Source organism: Hibiscus syriacus, unplaced genomic scaffold (assembly GCF_006381635.1).
Source record: "Hibiscus syriacus cultivar Baekdansim isolate YM2019G1 unplaced genomic scaffold, ASM638163v2 tig00112285_pilon, whole genome shotgun sequence".
Classification (NCBI taxonomy): Eukaryota; Viridiplantae; Streptophyta; class Magnoliopsida; order Malvales; family Malvaceae; genus Hibiscus; species Hibiscus syriacus.
In genome coordinates this window covers 678,690-706,296 of record NW_024063293.1, presented here as the reverse complement: position 1 = coordinate 706,296, position 27,607 = coordinate 678,690, and the positions used below count along the sequence as shown (strand labels likewise).

Genomic DNA, 27,607 nt, shown 5'->3' with positions numbered 1-27,607 from the left:
ATGAATGTGTTGTCCCACTTGTTAAATATTGCTGCCAAGGATGGGCTTATCCGGTTTCACCCTAAATGTAAGCGTGTTCTTCTCACCCACCTCAGCTTTGCTGATGACTTGTTAATTTTTTTTCATGGGACTGAGACTTCTATTTTGGGTGTTGTTAGTGTTCTTGAGGCCTTTTATGAGTTGTCTGGGCTGCAGTTAAATGCTGGAAAAACGGAGTTGTTCTCTTGTGGTGTACATGAGGATGTTTTGAGAAGAGTGCAGGCTATTACTGGATTTAATTTGGGTAAGTTCCCTGTTAGGTACCTCGGTGTGCCATTAGTTACCAGGAAACTTATTGTTAAAGACTGTCTTCCTTTGGTTGATAAGATTAGAAGTAAGTTGTCTTTGTGGTCCAAGCTGAGGCTGAGTTATGGTGGCAGAATGCAGCTTATCCAATCTGTTTTATTCAGTATTTCCAATTACTGGTGCAGGCAGTTGGTATTGCCTAGTGATGTCATTAGGCAGGTTGAGCAACTTTGTATGCGGTTATTCTGGAAGGGGGATGATACTCCTGCCAAGGGGGCTAGAGTTAGCTGGAAGCAAGTCTGTTTACTGAAGTCTGAAGGTGGTTTGGGCCTTAAAAGTCTGGGCTGCTGGAACAAGGTTTGCTGTTTTTTGCTGATCAGAAATATCCTTGCAAATGATGTGTCCCTCTGGGTGGCCTGGGTTAATGAATATGCCCTGAAGGGGGCTTCTTTTTGGGTGGCTGGTTATAAGCCTCAGTTCAGCTGGATCTTAAGGAAGCTGTTTAAGCTTAGAATAGAGGCTACTAGCTTATTTGACAGTGTAGTTGAATGGAATTTGGTTAAAGGTTATTGGGTGTGGGAGAAGTTGAGGGACAAGAGAGAGAAGGTCATTTGGGAACACTTACTTTGGTTTCCTCTTCATATCCCTAGAATGTCTATTGTTGCTTGGATGGTTTTTTTGAATCGCTTGCCAACTAAGGATAGGCTTATCCATATGGGTGTTGTGAGCTTTGTAGTGATGGTGTGAAAAGCAGGGATCATCTATTTAATGATTGCATTTTTGTTGTTGGTCTCTGGAGTAAAATTCTGCAGACTTGCAGAATTTCCTATAGGGTGCTGTGTTGGGATGATACCTTGGTATGGGCTGCCAGCAATCTTAAGGGGAAATCCTTGCTGGTCTGCGTTCTGAAGTTAGCTTGGACTAGTCTTCTGTACTTTGTCTGGGAAGAACGTAATCTCAGACACTTTAGAGGTTGCTTTCGGGCGATTGATGAGGTCTTTTAGGTTATCAAACGGACAGTCAGTGTTAAGTTGCATGATTGTAGCGTTAACAAAGCTGATAGGGTTAATTCTCAACTTTGCCTTGACTGGAACATCGTCTAGCTTGATGTTTGCTTCTGATCTGTTGGTCTATTGCCTGTAGACATGCGAGAGGTCCCTTTGTGGTGGTTGTTTGCGGGTTGTTTTCCTTTTCAATTTGCTGTTTGCTGTTTGCTATTTACTACTTGCTGTTTGTTTCTCTTTAGTTGTCCTTCTTGAGTTGTTTTGCTTAGGTTGCTTGTAGGGTGTTGTTTATTTTTTATTTGCTTTCTGCAGTTGTATTGGTATTTGCTCTTTCTTTGGGTAATAAAATCAAATTATCCAAAAAAGAAAATGATGTTGGCGAGGATTTTGATGTTTTAGGAGTTCTTAAAGCGAGCGTGAATGGTAGTGTAGTTGATTATGGTGAAGTGGATGCTGATTTTGAAGATTTATTAGATGGAGAGCACCACCTAGAAGAAGGAAATCTTCTTGGTGCCTCTTCTTTAGAAATATCTAATAGCTGCTCTGCGTCACATTCCCAAGATGGAGAGGATGCTGATGAAAACAAGTGGCACCATGTACGAAAAGGCACCAAAATAATTGTTCAAGTTGTGAAAGAAGGATTGGGTACAAAAAGTCCCACACTGACTGCTTATCCAAAATTAAGAAGCAGATTCTGGGTATTTTCTCTTGTTTCTCCTACTTTAGTTCCCTCCCTGTTCTCTCTGTAAATCATTGATCATAAAGTTGCTTATTTTTCTGAAGTTTTTCCTGGATCGCAGGTATTACTCACCAGTTGTGACAAAATTGGAGTCTCAAAAAAGATCACTGGTGTTGAGCGTACGCGTCTGAAAGTCGTAGCAAAAACATTGCAGCCTCAGGGCTTTGGTCTAACTGTAAGGACTGTTGCTACTGGACGTACTTTGGAGGAGCTGCAGAAAGACTTAGAAGGGTTGCTTTCAACTTGGAAAAGTATAGTCGAACATGCTAAATCTGCAGCTCTTGCTGCAGATGAAGGCGTAGAAGGGGCAACACCTGTTTTGCTGCATAGAGCAATGGGTCAAACACACTCGGTTGTTCAGGACTACTTTAATGATAATGTAGGTGTCTGTCATTTATCTTGTTCCCATTCTTCCATTCACTTATACCTTTCCAATGTTTTTGTACATCAGGAGCTTCTGATTGTGTTTCAGTATCTTCTTACTATCACCTTTTTTTTCATGTATCTAATTTCCATTCATGGTCTAACCTCATTTTTATTTTAGTTTTCTATTGTGTTTCAGTATCTTCTTACTATCACCTTTTTTTTCATGTATCTTCAGGTTAACAAAATGGTAGTTGACTCGCCAAGAACATATCATGAGGTATTGCATTATTGGGACTGAGGCAATGAATGCATCACTTTCAGCATGCATTTTTTTAATTTCCATTCATGGTCTAACCTCATTTTTATTTTAGTTTTCTTATTAATGAAATTTTAACTACTGTAAAGTTGGTTTTTTTTCTTTTACAAAGAAAAAAGTGGGTCATATCTTTTTACCTGATATTTCAATTTTACTTTTTCATTTCTATTCATACATCTCACTTTTTCTTTATTAGTTTGTTTGTTATGAAATAGAGAGGTATCAGCTTTCTTTTTGGTGTAAGGTTACCAACTATCTTCAGGATATAGCTCCTGATCTTTGTGATCGAGTAGAGTTATATGAAAAAAGGATTCCTCTTTTTGATGCATTCAACATTGAGGAAGAGATCAACAGTATCCTCAGCAAAAGGTGAGGATAACTTTTATATGCAAATGCTCTTAGTATTTTAGGTAAAATGTAGCTGTGAGGCTGGGACTGCGACCTTTGTAAATTCTTATACCGTGATCTGATAGATTTGACTCCTTATAATCAGCTGATCTTGCTTCCTGGGTTAGAATTATAAGAATCAAGTTTTGGAATTAATTAGTGATGACTTCAACTGTCAGTAACAGCACCATAACAAGAGGTTGAGGAGTCAGCTTCCATACAATCTTTTGGGTTTGAAAGAGAGATTTAGCCGTCTTTAATACCACTACTTGAAATGGGCCGCTGAGACAAAAACTGAGTCAAATTATCTGTTCCCTTAATTGGCTTCAGAGTTTTTCAGGCATCTATGCTTCGTTTTTGTCCTTTTCTTGAACTTAAATATTCCACTTATACCAAAACATACATCAAGCTACAATTAAGGAAATGATCTTAAAAAGTTAAACAAATAAGTTTGATAGCCCTAATTCATTCCTATAAGAGAAGCTAAATTGATAACCGATATTTTTTCCCCACAAATACACGATGATTATGCAAGGTTGCCTGTGTGTTACTGGGAAATGTCGTATACCTTCTATGTTTTCTATCTGATGTCACATACAATTCTTGCTGACAGGGTTCCACTCCCAAATGGAGGTTCCTTGGTGATTGAACAAACAGAGGCCTTAGTTTCAATTGATGTAAATGGAGGACATGGGATGTTTGGTCGTGGGGCATCACACGAAATAGCCACTCTGGATGTCAATCTTGCTGCTGCGAAACAAGTATGTTGAGAACATTTTACCGTAATTATTCCCCCCCCCCTTTGTATGCACATCCAACCCACAATCATAAGTGTGTCTATCTGAGAGGGGAAGTATGCCATTATATCGTGGATCCTAATTTTTTTTTCTTCTTTTTACTTTCTTCTGAAATATAATCAGGCACTGTTCCTCAGTTTCATTATACTCCGACTATTGATTTTTTTCATAGTATATGGACGGATAATCACATTTTCTCATAATAGCTGCTGATGGCTACACTAAAACCCCCTTTTTTGTATGGCAATAATCAATTCAACTGATATGAACACAATCATTCTACTTAACATATCTATTAGGATGTAAAAAATTTGAATTTATGTATACCAATAATTGTTTCCCTTGATATAAAGTCAATAATGATACCTAACGTTCAGATTAAGAAGCTTCACCTTTAGTGTAAGAGGGAAGCGGTAGTAGGAGGATAGGAAACGGGTGCATCTTTTATGAAGTGCTTGTATTCTGTACATAATTAATCTTCATCGCGGTCTCTTGTTCTTTTTGTATGTTGTTTTCAATAAATTATCCACCCATGTGACCATTGCATTAAAGGATTTGATAGTTTTTTTTAACAATAAATACTACTTTTCAGATTGCAAGGGAGTTACAGTCAAGTATGTTACAGTTCTTATCCTTTGTTTCTACCCGTTTGATTTTGTTAGCTACTCTAGTAAAAACTTGAAGATGCTATGTAGCATTACAAACTTGCATTCTCTCTCTCGCTCTCTCCCCTTTTTCCTATCCAACTCATTAGTAGCCTGCTCAAGTAAACCTTGTGAATGTTACTTCTTGCTTGAAGTGGTAAAACAAGGTTGTCTTGTTCTAACTTCTTTGGAGTAAGGAAATGTGTCACTGATATTTACGTGGCTCTCTAAATTTCAGCAAATAAGAGACTAGTATATGAAAAAGTAAAGAAAGCAGTTGAGAGAGATCGATCAATGGTGAAAGTCTCTGAATTATCGAAACATGGGCTCATGGAAATAACAAGTAAGAGGGTATGCTAGTTCCTTAAATTTTGCTTCTAATTTTCAGGGAACTTTCCCAGGGTTTCAATGGACGGTATTAATATATATACCTGCTCCTTAATTTATCATAATTTCTAACTTAAGATAAAGCCTTATTTTCAAATGACAATATTTAATCTTCAATTCCAACTGATTTATTTTTTATTAACTTTTAAATGATATAATCTTTGAACAGGTTCGGCCAAGCGTGACATTTATGATTAGTGAACCCTGCACTTGCTGTCATGGTACAGGGAGAGTTGAAGCTTTGGAGACCTCCTTTTCAAAAATTGAACAACAAATTTGCAGATTACTTGTAAGTTATATATATATATATATATATATATATATATATTCAGAGCATAGTTCACTTTGCAACAGAATGGATAAGAGTTAGATAAAGTTTATCCTACTTTTGATTTTAAAGGACCTTGTTTCCCTCTGATGTGAATGGCAATAAAATAATCTGTTTATACCTTTCTCTTTTTTGGCATCAGGCGGTGATGAAACAGAAGGCAAACCCTGAAAATCCAAAATCTTGGCCTAGATTTGTCCTGAGGGTTAACCAACACATGTGTAATTACTTAACTTCTGGGAAAAGGACCAGACTTGCCATCTTGAGCAATTCTCTGAAAGTGTGGCTTCTTGGTGCACCATGTTCATTGACTTCTCTCATTTCTGCATTTTTACCATAAGTTAGCATATCGATAACACGGTTCCTTTTTCGAACATTCAACTGTTGTATGATTGGTGATTAGCAGTATTTGACTACTAACATGCGTGTTCATCGTCTCATCATCCCTCAATTTGCATGTACGTTGTCAAAGTCTATTTTAGGCTGTAATATATCTAGTACAGCATCATGCATCAGTTGAGCATGTTATCTACCTTCTACCTTGACATCCTTGTCCACTGAAATCATTTGTGTTTTTGCAAAAAATTGGCTGAACCCAAGTAATTTCTGTATGCTGATATTGCATGGAACTACAGACTATTATTTGTGACTTATTTTACTGACCACCAAAATTTTAAAACCTAGGTTGCACGAAATTTCACCAGGGGAGCATTTGAATTGAAACCATTTACAGACGAGAAAGCAGACAAAAATCAACATCAAGTTGCTATTTCGATGCTACGTACAGCAGAAGCTGAAACTTTCAAATCTGGCAAGAAACGGACGCTTGTTCCAGTTAAGAGGGCCAAGGTTAATACGAAATAACAGAGCAGGATCGAACAAGCTAATAAGACACGGATTCTTCCCCCAGGGTCTTATATTCGAAGAGAAAGGGTCAGACGAACGAAGAGTTTACAAGAGGAAGTGATGGTTTAGTAGTATCAAATTGATTTCCATGCCCTTCTCGCTGTTAGTACCCCATACAAATACAAAGTAAAACCAGGCTAACTCGTACTACATTTTTCTTTCATATTACTTGGCATGCCAATTTTGATATTGAGAACATCATTCTTGACAGCAACGTTGAGTGATTTATGAGTTAGAAAAGCTAGATAAAGTTTTACTTTATCATTTGCTGAGGAATAAATTTTTATACCTAAGTAGTTTATATCAAAGCTTTAGAGTAATCAATAAATAATGAAAACCAACTCAATTCATTCTAATTTAAGAATGCATTAGCCAGGAGAGTAGTATGTTGCTCTTCAATTCCAATGTTGAATACTGAGGATGCTTCATTTGTTGCTTGTAATACTCTCTGATTCTTCAGTCTGGTTGGCGGCCACTAAATGTATTAGTAGTGAAAACTATAACTGTAATGTACTCAACCGGATCAGGTAGGGAATGTTTATTGTTCGATTTTAATTGAATCAACTGACCGAACTGAAATTTAACGTGGTTAATTGGCCAGTTAATTAGATGTTAGATCAGTTAACGGTTAAATTTTTCTTCAAAGTTCGGTTTAAAATTGGTTAACCGCATTAACTAAAAAATATTACATATTAAATATTATATATATATATATATGTTACATATAGCTAAGATAATGTTTTTACATAGATATAATATAGGATATTCCTAACTAATTCTTACAAGTAAATGTAATAACATTTATCATACGTATGAGCTTTTGGGATGGTGTTCGTCCCAGATCTTGGATGTCGAACCAATGGTGGAGGCCCTTCTTCTCCATGAAGTTATGCAAAAATATCAACCAACCAGAGTCGAATCTCGTCAACATTTCTTGGTCTGGGTATGGGTTTGGATCTCATCGATGCTTCTTGACCTAGGCACGGCTGGCTCTCATCAATGTTCTTTGACCTGGGTGCGGGGGTTGGCTACTTGGAGTTGTTAACATGACTGATTCTTTCAATACAATGTCGGAACTAGGTATTGCAAAACTGTATAATGCGAGAGTTTTCACATCCGAAGATGCCTAGCGGAGGGGTACTGTGTTTATTTTCTAAAAAAGAAAGCAACTGTTTTTAAAGGCGTGTATAGATCAACAGTCTGCATTACTCATTTTCTACCTTGAAATTTTTTTCTCATTAATTCTCTGCCATGACCGGATTAGACGTGGAAGCTGCTTTTCCATGCAGCTTTCTAAAGTTCCAATGCGTTGCCTTTTGTTTCAACGCTCAGCCCCAAACATCAATCATAAAGTCTTATGAACAGGGAAAAGCGAGGACCCAAGATTTTCTGGTGTCTCTGATTCACATCGGTGACGGATACAATAATCCGAGCCATGTCCCCCCTGAAAGGAACAAAACTTCAAAACAACATTTGGTGGCAAATGTCCTCAACATCCCATGTCTCAACTAATCATCAACCAACATACCGAATTTGATGTTGCCGTCTCTCATCTCATCTCACACTGTGAGCATCGTCCCCAACAGTAATGGAGGTATCACTTTCTTTCGCCAATGGAAACATACTATTATCTCAGTTAACATTGATAAGCAATCGATTGCCTCAATAGTTAAGTTCGTAAAGCTACAGTAAGGTGACAACGAAAATGGTAGACATGCCTCTGCTTTGATTTCATCAGTGGAAATATACATGTATTATCACAGAGATTATATATATATATACATATACACACATATGTATATATATATATATACACAAAGGTATCAGGGTCGAGATATAAAAGAAACAGTAGAGGTAGTAAATAGCACCTCAGAAAGTTAAAAACTCCTAATGAAACCTAATCCATGATATATTTTAATCTATCGATTCGTATTCTCTTGGATGGTGATCTCGAATGGATGCAAAGTTCAACTGGTCTACTTGCTTCCAGTGTAGAAATCATACCTCATGCCGATGGAATGTTAGCAGGTGTGCAAGATGCAGCCCTCTGTTGGATGCTGTTCATGCTGAGTTCCATACTCCTTTGAACCATGTCTTCCAGTAATCTCTTAGCAGTTTCAGCAGCTTTATCAGCTCCATCTACACGGACAGCGATATCATAAACAATTTTCTCCAGAACCGAGGAAGCCAATTTTTTTTCTTTCGGAGTGTCTCTAAGCAAATCCAAGAGAGTGCGGGCTCTTTCTTGAGCTATGCTGGTGCCCTCTACAGTCAGTCGTAAAAGCCCCGGGATTGCACCTTCATTAAGAATAAGTTCCCTGTATTTTTCTCGGCAGCTTTGGCACAACGAAAGCAAAGCACCGACAGCATGTTGTGTGCTTACGTGAGAGCCATCCTCCACAGTCTCAACCAAGGTTAATATCCCACCATCTGAATCAGTCATTGCAACCCGACCTTCTTCAGATTTAGAGAGGATTTCAAGTAGGGCCGTTGCTTTTTCAGCAAATTTCGAATATTTCTTGCATTCTTTGAGGAGATTGATAAGTGGGGAAACTGCTTTAGCATCGAGAATTGGAATGGAATTCTCTTTGCAGGTTGATAGGTTGTGCAAGGCAGTGACGGCATCAACTTTTCCTTGAACACTTCCCGAACCAAGGATTTGAACCAGAAAAGGTGCAGCGCCAGAGGCTGCAATCGTGGGCTTGTTAGGTGCAGCAGCTGAGAGTGTTAATATTGCAGCCGTCGCTAACTCTCTCAAACCACTATTTTGAAGTTTGAGAAGCTCCACAAGAGGAGGGACAGCCCCTGCTGTCACTATATTGACCTTGTTTCTGATAACATAAAATGAAAAGTGAAAAACATATAAACTCACTGCATAATCATAATTCGACGCTAACGATTCAATGAACCCATGTTATAAGAGGACAGCAGCAACTAGTAAAAAAGTACACAATTTCCCAACTACACAAGGAAAATGATACAAATAAAAAAATTCTGGAAATTTGTATCAACATAACTTATGTGACATAAGTGACATTTATTGTCATCGAGAACCAAGAATCACATAATTTCAAATTCTAGAACTGGGTAGAGTCATCAACATGGGCAAAGGAAAGGGAAATTGCATTGCCTGAACTCGAATCACAGTCCGACATAAAATCGAGCTTTTGCAAACTATGTTAGCTGGAATACAAAATTCTGGCTTCGGATAGAACCCTAAGCACATATTTATGCTAAATTTATGCATCTAAAAGCAAAGGTTGAAATTTGCATCAAGAAGCAACCTTTTCCGTAGATTCTCATCCAAAAAAATCCATTTTTATATTGGAACCAAACAATCTAAAAAATACAGAGAGCTAAAAGACACCACTTGAATCAGCCCCCTCAATCAATTATTTTCAATGGACAAGGACCAAATAGAGAAGCAATAAAATCCCACAGAAATCAACGAAGCTACTAATAAAACTAAAAAAATGATCCCATAGCGAAATACTCTCAAATTTATAGAAACTAAATGAGTTAATTGACTTGATAATTTACTCAAAGAACTTAAAAAGGCAACCCTGTATAACTTATCAATAATGATAACCCATTTTTCCCTCCAGTAAAATTTTCCAATCAACCAAAAAACGATGAAAACAACAAGAAATCAACCAATAAGCTTTAAAAAACGGAAGTTTAGAATAAATCCACAGATTTAACGACCTTTCATTTCGAACAGCAAGGTTGAGGAGAGCGAGAAGAGATACTTCACGGGCATCAAGATTAGGAGAGGAGAGCATTGAAACAAGTGGCTGGATAACCCCAGCAGCAGCAAATTTCGAACGTGTCTTAACAGAAGATTTTCTAACGAGTTTTCTAATGTCTCGAGCAGCTTCAATCTTGGCCTGTAGATCTCCGGTTATGAGCTTCTGAGAAAGCTCGTGTATAAGGGCTTGTTTCTGGAGGTTCCAAGTCTCTTCTTCTTGGTCTTTGCCGGCCGCGGTCGTTGGGGTTGCTGGCGGTGTCTCCTCTGCGTCGTGACCCATCTTTCCTTTAGGGGTTCTTTCAAAAAAAAACATGAGCATATATATAGTTATGAATTAAAGATTATTTAATATTTTTGCTGGTTTATTTCACGAGTAAAATAGATACCTAAAGTTATCATTGGATTTTACTTGATTTATTATTTTAATTTTGGAATTAATAATGGTGTATAAGGTTATATATATTGGTATAGTTAGGGAAAGTAACATAAATAAAACTATAATCACAAAATGTCTATTCCCTTGGCATTCGTATACACTAGGGAAAGAAGAGTAGCTGAAAGTTTATCTAAAATGATTTAGATTATCATGTTAGTTTTGAGTTAGATTCATTATATGATTCACTTATTTCCTTTCACTTTCTTGATTCAACTCTCTTTAAAGAACGTTTCACAATCAGAAGACGTGTTGATCATCAACCATGTTTATATTTAGAGCATCTATCATTCACTTAGCATAGAGCTCTACAATCAATTGTGGTATTTCCAGCTTCCAGCTTCCAGCTATTTTTTTGTGAAAAAAAGAGCCACATTCAAAGACTTTTTTGAACCCAAAGCCTTATTTTTAATTAAAGTTTATGTTTGTAAGAGAGTACATGTATATTTTAAAGATTGAAGACCCCCATATGTAAATCATATATTTGATGTCTCAAGGTTCTAGTTCTAATCTCAGTCTCCAAAGCCTGCTAGTTTTTTTGAAATGGTTTGTTACAACACCTTTAAATACAACGAGGAAAATATCTCCAACATCAATTACAAACTTACAAGTAACACAAGGATCTGGTTTGCACCATCATATTACATTGAATTTGTTGGCTGTATTTTTGTAAATCAACAAGTACCAGTGCTTTACAATGAAGCTAAAGAGAGACCTACCAAAAAATACACCTTCACTAATTGTGCAAGCCAAGAAATCAGACAACCACACTTTCACTTAAGAGTGCATTTAGGACACAATTTAAGTCAAAAGCCTCAACTGGAATGAAACAATTGAAAATTTGTTGGGCTTTTCTTATACCAGTTACAACACTTCAGTTCAGTACATCCTTTTCTTGCTATAAAAATCAACTTTACAGGTAAGACAAGAAGTTTATCATCCAGAACCCCCTAAACCTTAAATAAAAGGAAAAGTTTCTCACCCTTAATAGTAAATGCTAAGAGTTGAAGAACTTGAAAAGGAAAATATGAAGGGAAAAAGCTTTAAACTATGAAAAAGGAAAATTGGGTAAACACCATATAGCAAGAGACAGACCTGCACATGCCTACCTTCACTAACTTTAAACCGTCAAAATCAGTTAAAGGTGAAACCGAATCTTTTATGCCCTCAACCTGAGCAAACAGAAGATACCATTGGCATTTTTTTTGCCTCCTTGAACAGAATTAAAATCTTAACTCTGGCTAATGGTGTATCTTCTCAATGCTCCTCTCTATTCAGACCTGTTGGAGTTCCCAAAAATAGCACAAGATTGGAGACAATGAATTGTTTTGTTTGGTTGATTTACAAAAAGGTAAAAAAGGAACATATCTATCCTTGTTTCAGTAGTTACTGGGCCAGTTCATCTGTGCATGTTGAGGCTGCTGATAAACATTGGCAGCAGGTCCGCCCATGTCAACAGCTCCGGCCATAGTCTGAGCCTGTTGTAGAAGAGGATGAACACCTGCTGCTGCTACTTGAGGATGATAGATACCAGCAAAGGAGCAAGGACCAACCTGTGTTGGAGCAAACGTTACATTCTGACTCTGAGGGGGAAGGTTATAGAATGAAGTAGCTGTCAGACTGGATATGTCTTCACCAGGGGGAGCAATCCATACAGTAGAACCTTCACTCTGCAGCAAAGCAAATATGTGAAAAAATTATCATAGAGGGAAAAGAATTTCTTTTTTGTTAAACATAAAAGACACCTAATAAACTTGTCAAGAATGATAAGGTCAAATGACATTCTTCCCAGACCTGTGTTTATCCAAATCAGAACAGAGAATGCTTAAGGAAGACAGGTGCAGATAAGTACATTATTTAGAAACACAACAGAATTAAATCAACTGATGAGAATGTGATCACCATTTTACGCATCAAATTAGCATGAATTTAAAGCATCAACAAGGCATAGTCTTTGGTCCAAAAAGGATAAGAATTTATCTTGATTAAGAAGCACACTTACCAAAAACAATCTTCTTAATAAGAATTAGGTTGGCTAAATGGTTTCTAGCTAAATTTCCCCATGTCCAAATACAAGTTGATTTGTTAGTAGGGGACCCCTCTCTTGCAGACAGGTTTCTTTATCTGAATGTTCACAGAAGTTTGGTACATAGCTGGCATCCTCCCCCAGCAGATTTTAACAGATTTAATGTTGATGGGGCTGTTAAGTATGATGGGATGGCTGGTGGAATTGGAGGTATTTTGAGAGACTGTAACAGCTTCACTTTGTTGACTTTCTCTGTTAGTGTTGGTCCTGGCCCTCCTCCTTTGGCTGAGTTGAAAGCTATTAAGAAAGGCATTGACATTTTTCTATCATCAGATTGGGCTGTGAAGGGAAGACTGATTTTAGAGAGTGACTGCAAATCTGCAGTAGACTGGATTTTGTTGCCTAATTCTGCTGCTACTTTCTTCAGTTCCCTTGTTTTGGATATTGTGTCCTTAGTATTAGAGAGGGCGGTTATTATTAGATTGATTCCTAGGGGCTGTAATTGGGAGGCTGATAAATTAGCTAAGGAGGGGATCGGTTGATTGTAAGGGTATTTTTCTAGGGAGCTTTAATGGTTTTTGTTTAATCTGCTGCCCTAAGTGTATTGGTGTATTTTAATGTACTAGTTCTCTATATATTAAATTGAGGCACTCTTTTCCTCCTTCCGCTAGTTACTCTTTTGAAGAGTCAACTAAGAGGGAGGTTTTTAATGAGGCCTACTATTCCTATAAAAAAAAAAAGCACACTTACCAACCACCCCAAACTGCCCCCTAAACTTGAACAAACAGAAAAACAAGAATTGACATTTGCAGACTTCTCAAAACAGTAACGTAAAGAGATGGAAAAGGCAAGAAAAATCATCCGAGGATGAATGCAAAATTCAATTTCAAACACCGAAGACAATTCCCAGCTGCAAAGAACTACTTTAATCTAGACACAGACATAAGCAATTGAGATGGGAACCAAAAAAGATTGTTCTTCCATTATTGTCTTGTTTCATAAATGTAGTCCAAAATATATCGGTAGTTAGCACTATACTCTAATAAAAAAAAAACTTGTGTCCAAAGATGCATAGAAAAATAAACCCAGAACAAACTCGGACATGAACCTACAACCCATTACAAAATTTTTGTTTCATAATTTCTTCAAGAAATTAAAAGGAAAGCCAAAAATGGGAACGTGTTGCTAACCTGCTGCCCCATGATGTACACACTGCTTTCCTTGAACTGCGATGCACCAATATACTCATTTGTGGTTGAGTTTCAAGTTGTCGCAGCAGAACTGGGATTATAACCAGCTGTAGACCCATATGGCCCATAACCACTTGGAATTCCAATAGGTGCAGAATTCGATGTATTATTTCCAGGTTTAAATTGAGGAAGCGAAAATTTGACTCCTGTGGTAGGCGCTGCTGGTGCAGAAGGATAAACAGTTCCAGCTTGAGGTTGTAGAGGAAAAGCACCGTCGTTTATAAATTGATGGATTGCAGGAGAAGGATAATATATAGGAGAGTAAAAGGGGGCATATTGAATGTAGTTTGGAGGATAATTTGGTAAATGCACCCCAGCTGCTGAACTATAGACAGGGACTGGTTGCTGAGTCACAGGTATAGAACTTTGCACCGGCCAGGCAGCTTGAGTTACTACTGGAGTTGGACTTGCTGTTGTCAGTACCAAAGTGTTTCCACCCTGCCAAGTGCAACAGATGCAAATAAGCTACAAGTTCCGAGAACATTGAATTAATACACATTCCATATGCATGCGTCTAGAATTTGGATGCGTCCAGTGGTAACAGCATATTTAAATTCAGTATTAGTATGTAATATTGTACAGAAAGATGAAGTATAAAAGTAATCAACTGCCTTGTCTGACAATCATGTATTGATGCCACTAAAAGTTTCACCAAGTCCAACTTCTCAGCTCACCCAAAGGGGCTCCAAAAAACAAAAATTTAGGAGGTTTGATTGTTTTTGATAGAAAGGCCCCATTAAAATCCTCCTTCAATCCCTCCATGTTATGAGAGTAACATGAAGGAACAACGAAGGAAGGAGGTTTGATTGTTGCTATAGCGAAACCATCTACCTTAACAAAAAACACCAATAAGTGATACTTAGAAGTCGCCAAGTAGGACAGAGAATCATCTATCTAGAATGTTCGAAATCTGGGCAACTATATTTCAGCAACTAAAAATTCTAGACAGTAGATCAAAGTCCAATGGAACTTTGGCATATTACCTCAAACAAATTAGTCGATTAGACAAGGAAAAACAATATGCTCATTCAACTAACAACAGATTGCAGGATTTGTTCAGAAAGTAAATATTTCTCCATTAAACTACACTTTTTCTATGTAAAATTATGCAAGGTTCTTAATTTCTGCAAACCTTTTGTGGAGACTGAGAAGTCTGTGGGAGTACTGCAACATTCCCATTGTATTTTGTGGCGATTCCAGCCGAGGGAAAGGGAGAAAGACGGCCATCATTATCAGCACTTGAACGGTAGAACTGGGCATAATAAGCTGCTGGATCAAATGGCTGTTGAACCTACATATCAAAGCATTAATAAAACAAGAAAGAAGTATCAGAGGCTACAAGTAGCACAAGCGAAATTGTCTTTATAGAAACAATATTATAGAAATCAGCAATATGACCAAAAACAAAACTCAAACCGAGAATTTAACATAAACTAGTTAACATATGAAACTTTCTACTACTTTTTACATAAAAAAATCATGCTAAAAGAAACTCAAGCTTGAATAATACAAAGACAATAGTAGAGCAGCATTTATTTAGGGGGATGCTCACAACAAAGCTTGAAAGGCGAGAAACTTCATGTGTTTGACATTCAGGATTTTCAACTGGTGCTAAAATAGGAGGGACAAGTCCAAAATTGTAGTTAGGAGGTGTATGGACCACAGTGTATTGATGGCTTCCAGAGAGAAATGCATTCTCCTGCTTGTTTTCATTATACTCTGGAATGGAACTAGAGACAACACCATCACCAGGCAAATTTTCAGGAGCATGTGCAGGTGATTGCGGATGATCAGAGTAATCTCCTTCCTCAGCAATTGCCAATGCATTTTGATTGCTAGAAAAGGTAACATACAATAAACTATCACGAGCCCAACATACAAAAACAAACCAAATAATAGCAAGATTGCTATCCCTAGAAAGGTTATCATTGCTTATTCCATAGGAAAAGGAGTCAAAATTGCTTAGAAGTCAAAAAGTTAACAAACCTTGAAGCCTGCTCTTCGGAAGTTTCATCAAGATCTTTAGAAGCCTCAGACAAAGGTGTAGGACTCTTAGCACTCTCCTGACAACCAACACTGCTCCATGTTACTCCAAAACTAGCATCAAAACTTCCAAAATTCAGCTTGGTTCTTTCAGATTCTGGGACATGGATATGGTTTGGAATTATAACATGTCGGCGTTGAGGGAGATGCAACTCCTCTAGCTTCTTCTGCAATTTTGAAGTTGCTTCTTCAGAGTCAAGAACTCTTGAAACAGGCTGCCAATGAGCATTGGCTTCAACTGAACTAGTAGGAACATCAGATGCACCAGCTGTTCCCGAACCCCGCCCAACATTAGAGCTGATTGACTTTGGTTTCCACTCATTATTTGAACCAACTGTTGATGAAATATAGGAATTAATACTTTGCATATATTAATCAAGCGTCAACTAGCTTCGGATAAGAACATAAAGTAGTCCAAACATTTGTAAAAAGCAAACATTTTCATTTACAGTTATCAAGTCATCACTCATCAGTAAGTAATATGAAAAGAATGAAAAACCAAGTAAATTTGTGCTAAAGGTATCTTAAGTTTTAAAAGCTTTCCCTGCTGTTTCTCACAATTACACTGTTATTTAAGGGGATTCTTCTATTTACATAAGGGCAATTGACCCATCCTTCTCAATTATAATGATAATTTTTCATTCAAACTTTGCAACAAACATGCTACTGAATTCTGTTTTGCTCAGAGGAAAAGGTGACTGATATCCATTTACCAAAAATAGTTATAGATTCCAATGATTATAAGGAGTAACATTGTGAGTCTGAACTCTGAACATCATTAGTCAATCAAACAAGAGAGAACATTCAACTAAACTTTCCTGGTCTAAGTGAATCTACATAAATCCCATCTCTAAGAAATAACGCACATATCTTGATATCTAGGCTAAATCGAGACAACATAAGCATCCATTTACAGTCTAGCAAAAAGTCAAAAATCTGCTTTTTTTGGTGTTTCAGAAGGATTATAATTTTATAGCACAAAATCCACAATGTTTCTCTGGATTTACACAATTAAGCCATAAAACCAGTAAAATGCCATCCAAGTTTCATCCGCAATTACCAATATATAAAAAAGTTACAAAACAGCATTGATCAAGACAATATGCATTCAAAATACCTTTCTGAGGGCCAATTGCTTGTGAGCGGCTACCATAATTGGATGAAGGCTGACTCAAAGAGGAACCATGGGTTGCAGCAGGTAAAGGTTGGGCAGACTCACTCAGCAGATTTGTCACTACTCCAGAAGACTTGCTTGACATCTTTCCTTGCATGGAAGTGCTACTTAGCTCAGTAGCTGCCATAAGTAATAGAAAGAACTAATCAGATTGATCGGTATAAGAAAATTAACTTCAGTAGGGGCAACTGCATTTGGTTCTGCAGAAGCCCGGCCACCTCCCACTTCATGTTTGATTGTGCCCAAACTGTCAGAGGGCCGAGAATCACTAGATGGAACTAGTACAGGGTCTGAGGACGAGATGCAGATTGTCAAGGAAGATGCTGGAGTAGTTGACATAGAGCAGACACTAAGACTTGCTGCAGGTGGCCCACTCATGTCCCCACTTTCAAAGACAATGGTGGGTTTGTTTATTGCACCAGCAGGGGATGGTGCACTCCCGTCAGAGCTCACAACAGATGATTTTTCCGAAGGTCGATTGGCAGCATTTCTTGCAGGTGCAGAAGGGGTTTCAGCCACTACGCCAGTAGGACCATCGGCGATGACAGGCATAGGGCTATAAGACATAACAATGAAAATGTAACAAACTGCATTTAACTGAAGCCATATTTTAGTCAATAGACAATATTAAGCATAAAAAGAAAATCATATAAGATGGCAGATCTCCAAATTCTAGCCACCTGGCTACCAAAGTTGATTCTTTAGTTTTTGTCTCCAGTGAGGTTGATGAAGATTGACCACTGCCTTTCTCTGCAACTAGATTTGTTCCATTATCTCTCCCAGGACCAAAACTCTTGGAAACCCCAGTTTCTGATAGGATAAACAGGCAAAAATTGCATGAAGATAATTGTTTACAATAATTCAAAATTTATAAAATCAAGCACACGGGTCACAGAAATTTTATTTATCAAACTGAAAGAGGAAAGGGAAAAGAAAAAAACACATCTGACAAAACTCAACAAAATTGCAAGGGAAAGGGGAAAAAACATGTTTAAAACGAAACTAGGGGACTTATTTAAAATAATATTACAAGGGAAAAGAAAAAAACACGTCTGACACAAAACTCAACAAAATTGCAAGGGAAAGGGGAAAAACATGTTTAAAACGAAATAGGGGACTTGTTCATTGACCTATACTAAATTAGTCAAATAGCTGAAACAAACACAAGTGTGCAGCACAATCAACTCATTATTTCAGAAGCCTAACACTATTATACAAGAATTGGATAATGTTAAATAAATTTTTGTTCCAAATTGCTGTTTACCATGTGCTGCATAACGAGGGAAATTTCCCCGGCCACCCCTACTCCCCCTTCCCTGTGAACCAGACCTCCACCGGGACTCTGCGGACTCTTTGTTGTTCAAACTCTGCAACAATGAATAATAAAATCATATGAATGGCAATGATTAAACAGAGTCTGAACCAAACAAAACAGGGGGAAAGCTTTCTTACTGTACCATACAGGTGAAATAAAAAGCATTTTTGACAAACTACTTCTATGTGGTCTCAGCCCCCCACTCCCCACCCCAAAAAAATAAAAAAATAAAAAAGAAGCATGTAAACACTATGGCAGATCAACTTTCTTCAAAATATGGACCCTGCTTCCTTATTACATTTTGTATTCCTTCACCCTCTCACCTTACTTCCCATACACTCCTAACCACTTCACCTCCAAACTCTCCAACCTTGAGACATACCTTATAGAAAAAAGAAACTTGCCAGATGCCATGGGTAAAACAATAATTGATAGGAGTTGTATACTTCTCTCCATCACCTACTCAATTTATGATTTGCTTACTACCACAACTTTTCCAAGCCAATATCTTAATTCTTAACAATAAGAAGGTTAACATTGCCAAAACAGAAAAGTGCAGAACTTACTGCAATTCAAAAAGAGTGTAAATTCTTGTGCAATTTGCAGTGGAGAGTCTCTTACCTCTTTTTTCCCGTCGCGTTTTCTTTTGACTTCACGAAAAGGATCCGAAGGGCAATATAAAATATGTTATCTATTTGGAATAAAACCCTGATAAGCAAAATACAATGTTTACAAAAGACGGTACCAAGTAAAATGGTAATATTACCAGCAAAAAAGCAGTAACATAGGCATAAACAAGAGAGTAACATTGGCTAAGAACAGAAAATGATAGCTTCATAAAAGTACTAACAGATTGTGTCTAACTAATGACATAAAGCGGGAAAACAAAACAATGAGCTTCAAAAGAATAAAATTTGCAGAAGACAAGACCATTTAGGAGGCAACTAAATCAAAACCTCGTTTCTATAGCTAAGTAAAGACCATAGAGATAAATTAAATCCCTAACCCTCTAAAAAATGAAAAATACGCAAAAGAAATCTGAGCACCAGCAATTTGCAAAGATAAAAAGAAATAAAAAAAAAACCAGACCATGCATTTACAGGTACATACAACATATCAAATCAAAATGTAATAATACCATAAACAGTGCAAACCATTATACTCCAAGAGTTTTTAAAAAAATAATAATAAATATATACTACTACAGTCCCCAGCAACAAAACCCAAATCACCAAAAATGAAATTATGATTAAAGACGAGCTCGAGGAAACACAAATCACAACAAAAGATACAAAAAATAAAACCCAAAAAAGTATAAGATCAACCCCATTTTAGTAAAGAAATCCAAATAAAAATCTATAAAAGAAATGGAAAACTTAGCTAGGAAGATATTTGAAAGCAGAACATGAAGAGAAAGGAGTACCCTGAAGAAGGAGCCTCTGAGCGGTTTCATTGGGATCCATGGAACATTCTTTAAGCATTGCATAAATCTCATCTTCACTGTGATTACCGGTGATCTCTTTCATGTTTTGGATCGTTTTCCTCAAGCTGCTCGGAATTGATGAAACCCTAAACCCCCACCGCTCATCTTCTCAGGAAAATCGGTTTTCCTTTCCTTTCTTCACCACTTCCCTCTTCAAACAAAGCTCTTTCTCCCTCCCTTTCCCTTTTTATTCCCGTAGCAACTATATTTTCAGATTATTAGTATATAACAGTAATAACTGTTTTGTGTATATTTTTCTGGTGTGTATAAAGAATGAGAGAAATGGAGAGTAGAAACTGAAGAGAGGTACTCAAGAAAAAGCAAGGAAGAAATCAAAAACTTTAAATGGGAAAAAATTGTGGGTATCTTTTCATTGATCGAAAATGAGAAGCAATAGGAAAATGAAAGACTGAAGTGAAGGAGGAGCAAAGTGTAGACTTTTTTCTCTTCGTCCGTTCACTTAATTTACATTTTCTTTTTATTTAAAATATTTTATTTTTTAATAATTTAAATAATTATAAGATAATATTTAATATTTTTAATTTATTTAAGCGCTTTTTTTTATGTTAATTATATCTTAATCAAATGAATGTTTTTGTAGGAAGAATATTCGATTGAGTCGAGTTGATTAAAAAAATTGAATTAACAGAGTTTACTAATATTATTTAATCATTTAAACTTTATTTGATTTTTTTAGTTAAATCAAATTTAACAAATCTGTTCAACTTTCTATTCAAATTTGAATTTAATTATTCATAATGTCATGATGATTGTGTTACTGGATTTCATTTAAAACTCTCATTTAATTATATATGATTTATATATATTTCTTTATAATCTTTTTTACATGTATAAATAAGATTTGGGTCATTTTGATAAAAAAATGAAAAATCCAAAAACTAAAAGAATTATTATAAGAATTTCTGGATTAAATTGATAAAACTGATAAAGTTGGAATAAGAAGTTAACATTATCTTTATTTCTGTACATATACGGTAGATTTCTTAAATATAATAAATATATTTTATTTTTTATTATTTTATATTTTTTATTAAGTTAAGGTAAATTTTTATTATCTGATTTAATTGATGTTTTTACTTAAAAATCACCCTGACATGAATTAAATACATGTCAGACACAATTTCAAATTTTTTTACTGATCTAATACATTTTCTAACAAAACACGGATGATGATCCGTATCTTTCGCTGACGTGGTGCCTCTATGATATGTGTTAGATTCGTAAAATCTTTTTAAACGTTGTCTGACAAGTAATAAATTTTTTAAGGTGATTTTTAGGTAAAAGTGTTTGATTTTTTGTTGTGCACAAAACTCAAAGACAATGAGAATTGAGTATCAAACAACTGTTAAAAGTAAACATCTTATTGAAACATTCTCAAACAAGTCAATATATGTCAGTAAGAAAATGACTCCACCCACATCTATTTCGATTTACTTTTTTAATTTATTATTTATATAATGGTTTGTTTACATCGATTAACTCGGTTAAATTAATAAAATATTGTAGTTGAAATTCCTTTAAGAAATATTCATATCAATTTAGTAAATGAAATTAATTTTATAATGATTATTAAAATGATTAGTAATTGAAATCGATCTTAACAAAATTATTCGTAGTTACTAGTAACTTTATTTTAAATTTTTTATATTTTTAGGATAAAACTAAAAATATTAAAAGTATAATAATTATAATAAAATTATCAAGAAGACGTTCAAAATAATTTTTGAAAAATTCATTTAAAATTGATTTATTAAAATACTTATTTTAGTTCCTCCACTTTTTTATATTTTAATTTTAAAATAAAAAATATATGAAACGAAATCATCTTCATTTGCTCATTACTTTGTTGATCTTTATATCTCATTTTACTAAATAATTTCTCATTATCTTCGATTCCACAATATTTTTCATCATTAATATTTATCTAATTATTCAATTAATTCACTAATTATCCATTCAATCAACGTAGATTTATAAAAAAATTATACTATATATATATATATTATCTCAACGTATCTAAGAATAACTTTGAAGCTCAATTAAATTTAAAAACGTATTCAACACAAAAATGTTGGTTAAATAATAACAAAATCAAGAGACGAGACAAAGTTTATTGGCGCTATTTTTCATTATTATTATTATTATTGAAGAAAAATGTATTTTATTATCTTATTTCCATGATTTAAAGAAAAAAATTATTAAAAAAAGAAAAAAATAATTATTTGAAGAAAATAATAAATGTGAAAGGCACGTGATTTCTGTACATATACGATAGATTTCTTAAATATAATAAATATATTTTAATTTTTATTATTTTTATTAAGTTAAGGTAAATTTTTATTACCTTATTTAATTGTGTGTCCAAACGTGTCAGGCATACATCTGTTAGGTTAAAATAGTTAGCACTTTTCTTAATATTATGACATAAGTTGGTTTAAATACGCGCACTAATTAAAAAAATTAAATTGTATATTACATACCTTATATCCGTATCTACAAGGATAAAATTTAATTTAATTCGTAAATTTGATTAATTTACTCACATTAATCCGTAAATTCTTTATATATATATATATTCTTTCTCGACTAGCCTACTTTGATCACTTATAACTAATAATATAAAAAGGATCTTGTAACACCTTCATACTAATATAAGTGACTCGATCTAATTTGATGTGTTATATTAGAACCATCAGAATGACCTACACTAAAAATCCAGGGAAACCAAAATTTTAATGGACAAAATTAAAACTATAAAACAATTTCAAAATAAAAACACAAGTTCAAGAATTATTTATATATTAAAAACAAAATTCAATAATATCAAATATCAAAATAAGTTTCAGACTCAATATAAAAACAAATGTGACTTACATGTTCCTTAATTACAACTGTATCGTACTCTACAAGTGACAACGAAGGAACTCCTATTATTGATGTCGATAATTGCACATGATCAATTCTTTTTTAACATGAAATGGTAAATAATATATTAACTTTGAAAAAACTCAGTAATATAGAACTACCAAATGATGCAAAATGACAAACAAATATATAATAAAGAACAAAATTTTCTTAATAACCTAGCATCTACATGTTCTACTATTGAGTTGAAATTTCACTAAGGGGTTCTTCAGGTCAAAATCAGAAAGCTTAAAGTCTAGAGGAAACATATAAAGAGACATGTTAAAGAGATTAAGTTGAGGAGTCTGATGTGTTCCAACAAAACTGGACAAAAATGTATAGATAATTTAAAAATAGTAGTAGTTTATTTCAATAAAATAGATTTTAAAATCACATTAATACCCTCTAAACAATTACCGATATATAGTTCCCCAGAACTACATCCATAAGGTCTTACTCTAGGTTTATTGGGCGTAAGAGTCAACCTAAGGGAGCATCTTGAGTCTATAAGGACTTACCCTAGCTGAAACGTAGGAGCCCACTTTAGGGGTGCCTCAGGTTGATAAGGACTTGCCATATGCCCATGGGGTATAGGGGCCAACCTAAGGGAGTGTCTTAGGATCCATAAGGTCTTACCCTAGGCCTATTGGGCCTAAGAGCCTACCCAATGGTTGTCTTAAGTCCACAAGGAACTATCAGATAGATTGAAGTTGAAGCTACAGAGACTTCATATCAAATCCCAAATAGTACCCCCAATATAAATCAGATTTAATAGTAACATTAATATAAAAAATAATGAGCCATATATATTTTTGTATCAGAAAATAAAACTTAGAGATCATATTTTTATTTAAAATAATAGAGTTATATTTTTAAAATTAGAGAAAATATTTATGTGCGTAAGAAACACACTAGAGGATTCAACTGTTATTTTTTTTAGAGGAATTGGATAATTATTAGGAAGAGGAACATGAAACTTTTATAAATTGATGTGATTCCAGAAACAAGATCACTATTAAAAGAGTTTGATAGCTAACATAGACATTCGGATGCCAGTAATCAAATTCATTTAAGATTCAAATATATATATTAGAAGGGTATTGAAGAACTATTAAATCAATACTATTTATTATTTAAGATTCATATATAACATAAGTGATTCCTTTAGTTAGGACATCTGGGGCATTTTGGTCATTTGATTCCACGAGAGATTTTGGTAAATTAGCCTTATAAGAGTAAACTAATGATTTGTAGTATTCAAGAATTCTAACGACTTATTAGACTTCCAATCCAATTAAACTAAATAAGTATAGGCAATACAATATTTACTAAGGAGACAAAGATGCTTCATAAATGTTCATTCCTTAATATCAACTACATAATATAGATGAATAGTCAATATCACTAATCCTCACTGAACGAATATCAAAGAGACGAACATATATTCATGCGATATTTATTTTATTCTAGTATTGCAATAGTGTCAATGGTCAACAAATCCAAGTAGCGCTTCATAATATTTAGGAAGGAGACAACCTTTAGGTTTAATAATGTTCTAGAATTGTATCTAATGACATTGTAACACATCGTTTTTATCCAAAATTAAAAACTCTAGATTTGAGAATTTTTCCCTCAACCCCTAATTGATTTTGGTGACTAATTTGCAATTAAAGTAAAAATTGTAGCCTATTTTGAACCCACTTAAGAATTAGGGGGGCTAACTTTGGAATTTACTCATTTTAATTTGAAAATAACCTTAACATTGTTTTTAAACACGAACAGTTGGCTACGCTAATTCTTCTTTTTCTTCTTTATTTTAAAACATTATCGTCATTGTCATTCTTCCTTCTCACTGTTGTCGTTGCTTCTCGTCAAGGTAGGTCATCGTTATTGTTTGTATGGTTGTACTAATGTCCCTTACTTTATACTATTCAGAGCATTCACCAGTTATCCAATTTTATTTTCTAAAGCTCTTAATGATGTTGATTGACTTGCCATGTATTCCTTCATTAAGGCTTTAAGAGAGATAAGATTGGTAGCTGAGTGGAATGTTTTCCTTGGTAATTGTGGCATTGTAGTGGTTGCACGGCTTGTTGATGTAACTGAAGATGAGGCATTATCCGTTGTTGATTATAATGTTGATATTATGGATTGGCATCATTTTAACTTCTTCAAGATAATTTAGGATGGTTGTGGTAATTGACATTAAAAGTGTTGCCATAAGAATTGTCATTCATATCGCAGTTCTTTACATAATAAACAAATTCAGGATTTGAGGGCATTCCTTATAGTTGTGATCATCACCGCAATATACATATGAAAGAATAGATGCAGTTTTTACCTCGTATATACCCTTGGCTTTTGCAGCTAATTAACCATATTCATCAATGCTATGATTTAGGAAGCCATGGAATTGAAATCATCAATATCCACTACTACAATATTACATCGACCAAACATATTCCTTGTATTAGGGTACTGATAATCGTTGTTAGATATTCTTTCTAGAATATCATAAGCCTCATTGTACATCTTATATAACAATGCTCCATTGGCAGAAGCATCAACCACCATACAGGTTTGCATGTTCAAATCATTATAAAACATTTCCATTTACGTCCAATGTGGAAAACCGTGCATCGGGCATTTACGCAGTAAGTCCTTGAAATGCTCTCATGCCTCGTATAAATTCTCATCTTCTAATTTCTTGAAAGATGTTAAGACATTTCGAAGCTTTGCGTTCACATTAGGCGGATTGAATTGCAACAAAATATTTTGAGCTAACTCATTCTAGGATGCTATAGCACCAGGTGGCAGTGAGTTCAACCATGCTCTAGCTTTATCTTACAGCGAGTAAGGAAATAACTTTAGCTTCAGTGCTTCTTTAAGTACTCATTGCTGAACAAACGAGTCACACACTTCCATAAATGCTCGAAGATCTACTTTAGGATCTTCAGTGAATGCACCACTATATTTCCCCATGAATTGTAACTTTTGAAACATCACTGATTTCAGCTCAAAATTTACAGAATTAATGATTGGTCTCACGATGCCAGGATACAAATCGTCTATTCTGGGGGACAACATGCTCCCTAATGGGCCAGTTGCGATCATCATTATTGTGATATTGTGGCCGATTGATTCCAGCTTCAGCCTGCATTTCATCGTCATCTTCATGTTGTAGTGGTGGTAAAGCATTATTACAATTTCCAATATTCATGTTTACTTGATTTCTAATAGCATCTCTTCGATGACAGAAAACTGTTCATTATATTTTTGGATCAAAAGGTTGTAGTTCGTTGCTATGGGACATATACTACATGTACCTACAAAAGGAAATAAACAAGTAAATAACTAAAAAATCAACTCTAATGAAAAACCATTGCTCCTCGGGAACGACGCTAAAAACTTGATGGTATGTGAGATGATTTAGCATCAACACAAGTATATGTATTGTGTCAAGTAATAAAGTGGAAGTTAGAAAACTTCAAATATCGATCCACAAAGAGTATAACAAGTTACAAAAGTTTTGAGTGAAAAGTGTTTACCAGAAAGGTAGTTGTAACGGTGACATAAAGCTAACAACAATTAAGCAAATCAGGGAAATAATGTCAGGTAGCGCTACAACATTAAGCAGATCATTAAGTCAAGAATCAAATGGGTTAAGAAGGCAATTGGTCGCTCTTACTATAATTATGCATACACCCTTACATTAATGTATCTATCAAATATTAATAACATTTAACTAACAAGACTCAACCCTCGCTTATTCAAGTGATTAAACAATTAATAATGCTGGATTATTGGCAGCATACATCTCAACAAGCAAAATTGCTTCTAATCAAAACCAATGTTGAACATAACTAGTATGAATTATTAATAGCATTTATTTCTAAACATCATCAATAAGACAAACATGATGATAAATTCATTTATAAAATTATCTTAAAAGTACGACAACACATAAACATAGAGTTAAACACAAATCATAACAAGAACATTGAATCAAAAATCAAAGTTTAGTACAAAAATAACATCCCAAAGTTTAATAGTAAATCCCAAATTTTCTTTGTACTTACCTATCTTATTGATCGTCGATGGTACACGACAAAACTACCCTCAAAATGCTGCAACACTCCCTAGCAACGGGTCTAAGCAACCATGGTTGATTGAAGATAAAGATGCGTGGAGAAAATTCTCGGAGAGAAAAGTGGATGATTAAATAGTGCAGAGACTCTTCCTATTTATAGGTTAGGAGAATATTTCTCAACTAACTGTCTCGCCCGATGTCCATTCCAGGTGATTTTCAGCCATTTAAAAGTTGCCTCGCCAGTTGTCCATTCCAAAAGATTCTCATAACTGTTTGATGACTCATAAGTTGTTGCAGCTTCATAACATCATTATCTACAGCTTCAAGGAATGTCACATCATTAGCATATCCATTTCCAGCAATAAAAGCAAAATAAGCACAAAGTTTCTCAACTAACTCTCATGATGCAAATGATGTAGAAACATGTACAAATGATTCTAATATGTTCCTAATAATGTTTAAGTTAAAGATTAACCTAGGTGAAAAGATCCTAAAAATAACTCTTTTGGAGAGTTATCAGTAGGGAGCAATGTTGTAACAATGTAATATAAAACTTGACAAAATAAATGGGATTACAACACAAGTAAATGAAACAAAGATCGAATTAGGAAAAGGATTGTGGGATGTCAAACAATGTACAACATGCAATTAACAATTTTGTAGCATTACAATTGATGTGTCTAGCATCAACCTAGAAAGTTATTCTTCTCTTGAAAATACTCACCAACACTCACAAGAAAGACTATATCTCTATATCAATTTAAATAAGTATACTAAGAATGCTATGACAAAATAGTCAGCAAAAATCTGTTTTATGCTAAATGCTACTTTCACAAACGCTGATGTTGTTCATTATGCAACCTACTTTTACAGCATTAATGGCCAGTTTAAATCTCTAAAAACAAGCCAAAAATTAAACTCAAGCAACACCAATCAACAATACTAAGGCAAAGCGAATAAA

The 27,607-nt window shown here is 34.9% G+C and overlaps 1 protein-coding gene, 1 long non-coding RNA gene, 1 other non-coding gene and 1 pseudogene across 3 annotated transcripts; 2 read left to right on the top strand and 2 right to left on the bottom strand.

Annotated features, from left to right (window-relative positions):
• Positions 1-6,633: 6,633 nt before the first annotated feature.
• On the top strand, positions 6,634-11,489 carry LOC120177160. Its single transcript, XR_005521384.1, has 3 exons — positions 6,634-6,646; positions 7,449-7,457; positions 11,374-11,489. It is a non-coding gene; the product is annotated as an uncharacterized LOC120177160 (long non-coding RNA).
• Positions 7,863-10,202, bottom strand: LOC120177159 (U-box domain-containing protein 3-like). The gene is made up of 2 exons (XM_039183384.1): positions 9,865-10,202; positions 7,863-8,990 (listed from the first exon to the last, which is right to left on the bottom strand). Exons 1-2 carry the CDS (start codon positions 10,185-10,187, stop codon positions 8,165-8,167), a joined length of 1,149 nt encoding a protein of 382 aa, XP_039039315.1. The 5' UTR covers positions 10,188-10,202; the 3' UTR covers positions 7,863-8,164.
• A 50-nt stretch (positions 11,490-11,539) lies between the features above and the next one.
• LOC120177274 lies at positions 11,540-25,776 on the bottom strand (annotated as a pseudogene).
• On the top strand, positions 25,186-25,292 carry LOC120177382. The gene has a single exon (XR_005521404.1). It is a non-coding gene; the product is annotated as a small nucleolar RNA R71 (small nucleolar RNA).
• Positions 25,777-27,607: the final 1,831 nt, after the last annotated feature.

Bases quoted from the DNA above. Each gene is read 5' to 3' on its own strand.
- LOC120177159 (XM_039183384.1), bottom strand. From the start codon at position 10,187: ATGGGTCACGACGCAGAGGAGACACCGCCAGCAACCCCAACGACCGCG. The intron at 8,991-9,864 runs GTCGTTAAATCT...TTATGTTATCAG, and splicing joins CTTGCTGTTCGAAATGAAAG to AAACAAGGTCAATATAGTGA.